General features: G+C 37.0%; 1 protein-coding gene across 1 annotated transcript in view; it reads left to right on the forward strand.

Annotated features, from left to right (window-relative positions):
* The first annotated feature begins 213 nt into the window (after positions 1-213).
* The window catches only part of LOC106870762 (extracellular superoxide dismutase [Cu-Zn]), a 6852-nt gene continuing 3272 nt past the window's right edge, over positions 214-3793 (forward strand). The window contains exons 1-4 of the mRNA XM_014916958.2: positions 214-476; positions 980-1228; positions 2653-2738; positions 3243-3421. Of these exons, the coding sequence (XP_014772444.1) occupies positions 428-476; positions 980-1228; positions 2653-2738; positions 3243-3421 (563 nt within the window). The 5' untranslated portion in view covers positions 214-427. The remainder of the gene's footprint in view (positions 477-979; positions 1229-2652; positions 2739-3242; positions 3422-3793) is intronic.

Consider the following 3793-nt stretch of genomic DNA (forward strand, 5'->3'; position numbering starts at 1 on the left):
TATATAAGGCGATAAGGATGAGGAGAGGAAGATGTTTATAATGATGATGATGATGACAACGACGATGATGATGATAGATTCCTGGGGCTGGTTGGGGGTATGTGAAAAACTGACGGGATGGGGGTGGGGTGATCGTGGGGGTGTAGTGTAAAACGTCTCGTATGAGAAGGAGGGAGAAGGGAGGGGTGGGTAGGTGTGATAGAGAGCAAAAGTGCACCATGACCATGAAGTGAAATATGATGAGAATAATCTGGAGAAATCTAACATCAGTGAAAGCGATCGTTTGTTAATGGAAGTTCTTTGATGGTGAAAACGGTTTGTGTTCCACTTATGTCCACGTCTACCAAGATTTATTGGTTAAAAACGATTATAAAAACGAAGACAAACCCTCAGCTTTCTAGTTTTGTCGTGTCATCAACAAGATATCATGGCATCTTTCTTCATTCTTACGGCCCTCGTGGTGCTGGCTGTTGAAGGTGAGCTGCCGATTACTTTCGTTTCATTGTTGTTTTGTCAGGGGCCAGTTGTTCGACTAGCGGCCATTTACATACATACAGACAGACAGACATACAGACAGACATACGGACGTACATACATACATACATACATACATACTTTCATACATACATACACCCATTCACACATGCATGCATACATACATGCACAAACATATGTACATATAGGTATATATACAGACACACACATATATATATATATATATATGTATATACACACACACATATATATATACGTATACACACACATACATATATGTATATATACACACACTTACATATATATATGTATATACACACACACATACACACACAAACACAGAGTTAGTCGTGGACGGTATACGGGGTCAGTTTAACGTATAGTGAGCCCATGAGCAGTGCAAAGAGTAATACAATGAATCAGTGAAGACTCTTGTGAGCGAAAACAAACTAAAATCTTTTTTCTGTTTGTTCTTTGTTTTCAGCTGCTTCAATCGAAAAGTCAGGAGATGAGGATAAACTGACGAAGCTTCAGAAGGATGTGACACATATTATGAAAACTGTGGATGCGATGCAAGAACACCTGAACGATGTGCATATTTACTTTCACGGTCTGCCCTCAGCCATCGGTTCTCGTCCACATTCCCACCATGCTTCTCATTCACATCCCAGTCGTTTTGGCCATCGTCATTCTCATCCTTATAGATTTGTGCATTTCCACAGCTTCCACAAAGGTAAGTTAACAGAAATATTTTATCTTATTACAACTGTTGTTATGGCAGCAAACTAGCAGAATCGTTAAAACTTTGCCGGGCAAAAAGTTTTGGCGGTATTTCGTTCGTCCCTACGTTTGGGTCTAAGTGCGTATAAAGAATTTCGGATGGATGTTTTTGTGTGTACAAGCGTGAGTATGCTTGTTTGTACAAGAGTGTGTGTTGGGATGAGAATATGTGTGTGTGTATTTATGTGTTGATTTATGTGCATATGTCTTTGCGTGTATACTTGTTCGTTCTTCTATTTTTCATTTTCAACAATACTCTTCCATCTGGTAGAATTGCAACCCTCCCCCCACTTCCAAAATTCACTTGTCCGTGATGAAAAATACTCCTCCAGTACTGTTCTGACCCCCTCTACAGAATTCGTATTTTTTCCGTCCAAATGATTTTGAAGATTATAAAATAAATGATAATCAGATGAGGCAATGTCTGGCGAATATGGTGGGTGGAGCATCGTTCTCATTCATAATGCAAAATATGGTGAATATAATCCTTTATCACTTCCATTATAGCTTTCTAACAATAACTGTTAAAATTGAACTGCACTCTTCAAAACTTGCACTAAGAATAAGGACAAGGTAAAATGACTACCTGCTTTTATAGCAAATAAATACAGGTAGTTTCTCCTGTCCTCCTCCGATTTTTAGTTCATGCAATTGAAAAAACCACATTATTTATGGGATGACCCAATATATACGCATGCATCTATGTATGTAAACATGTATGCTTATACATGTGTATGCACACATGTGAATGCAAGCATGAATGTCATTGCACATGTGGAACCTATTACATGCTGAACTATGTATTACGTAATATTGTATAAGATATGAGATAATAAATCGCTCGCTTACAGAAACGATCGTAACACGGATTTCACTTCTTTCCTCATATATCTGTGTGTGTGTATATCCATACACACACATCTATGTATATATATATAAATATATATATATATATATATATATATGTATGTATATGTATATATATGTGTACATCTAATATATAAATCCCGTTCTGTCTGTCTGTTTGTGCGCTTATAACTCGAGTATTGTTCATCCGATCGCGCTGAAATTTTAAACATGGATGCAGGAGAGAGCGGGGCATTTCAGATTGAGAATCGCCAGTTTTGTAATCTTTTTGTCCTGTTTCTTCCGCCATCCTGTTCATGAACCGACGTTCTAAACAATTCCTTTCTACGTTTTCACATTTAAATGACAGATATATGTAAATAAAGCTTGCTATTTGTAAATACAGTCTCATTTTGATTTAAATATTAGACCAGGAACAACTGTATTCATTTCTGCGTTTTCACACGTTTGTAAGCGGCTAAAAATAGAGAGAAAGTGTGTATTCTTAAAGAAGTTTCTTATTTTCTCTAGCACCAACTTCAGCCCACTGCGATATCAAACCAAACACACAACTGAAAACGTGGCAAAATATCACTGGCCACATCCACATTACGCAGGTAAGGCCCTACTGTAATCCTTAAAGCGTATTCTGAGAATCCTCAACCTAAAATCCGTTTTATCTACGTTGATAAAGGACGAGACTAACTTTTACGCTATTGACACTTAAAAAATTGAAAAAATTAAAAACTGTTTTCGTATTGCACATGGAATCCACTCATCCTCTCCCCCAAAATTGCTGCTCTTCTGGCAAAATTTGAAACCATTATTATTATTATTATTATTATTATTATTATTGAGGCGGTGAGCTGGCAGAGTCGTTAGCACGCCGGACGAAATGCTTAGCGGTATTTCGTCTGTCTTTACGTTCTGAGTTCAAATTCAGCCGAAGTCGACTTTGCCTTTCATCCTTTCGGGTCGATAAATTAAGTACCAGTTGCGTACTGGGTCGATATAATCGACTGGCACCCTCCCCACAAAATTTCGGGCCTTGTACCTAGAGCAGAAAAGATTATTATTATTATTATTATTGTTATTATTATTATTATTATTATTATTTAAAGGAAACTGTCGATCAAGTGAGAGTCTATGTGAAAGTGCTTGGCCTCCCCATTGATCAACCTGAAAGACAGTATGCACTCCACGTGCATGAATCGAATGATACATCGAAGAGTTGTGACAGCTTGGGCGGTCACTTCAACCCACACGGTCATGAACACGGTTCAAAAGATGCTCCTCATGCGTACGTTATTCCTTGTTTATTTTGTATATCTTTGCCAATTACTGTTGAGTGCCCCCTTAGTTTAATATTGAATTGTCTTCGAATATAACTTCACATAAAAACGAATACAAATGTTTGTTTCTTTTTTTTTTTTGCAATTGAACCTTGAAGCAAATGAATGCTATAAATAACAGAATGTAAGTCCTGGGTTATTAGTTATTTGCTTCGACATTTAATTCCAAAATAGAATTATTTCATGCTTTCTCTAAAGTTTATAAATTCTTATGACGTCAATATATGTTTATTTATATATATATATATATATGTGTGTGTGTGTGTGTGTGTGTGTGTGTGTGTGTGTGTGTGTGTGTGTGTGTGTGTGTGTGTGTGTGT

Source organism: Octopus bimaculoides, chromosome 24 (genome assembly GCF_001194135.2).
Source record: "Octopus bimaculoides isolate UCB-OBI-ISO-001 chromosome 24, ASM119413v2, whole genome shotgun sequence".
Taxonomy (NCBI): Eukaryota; Metazoa; Mollusca; class Cephalopoda; order Octopoda; family Octopodidae; genus Octopus; species Octopus bimaculoides.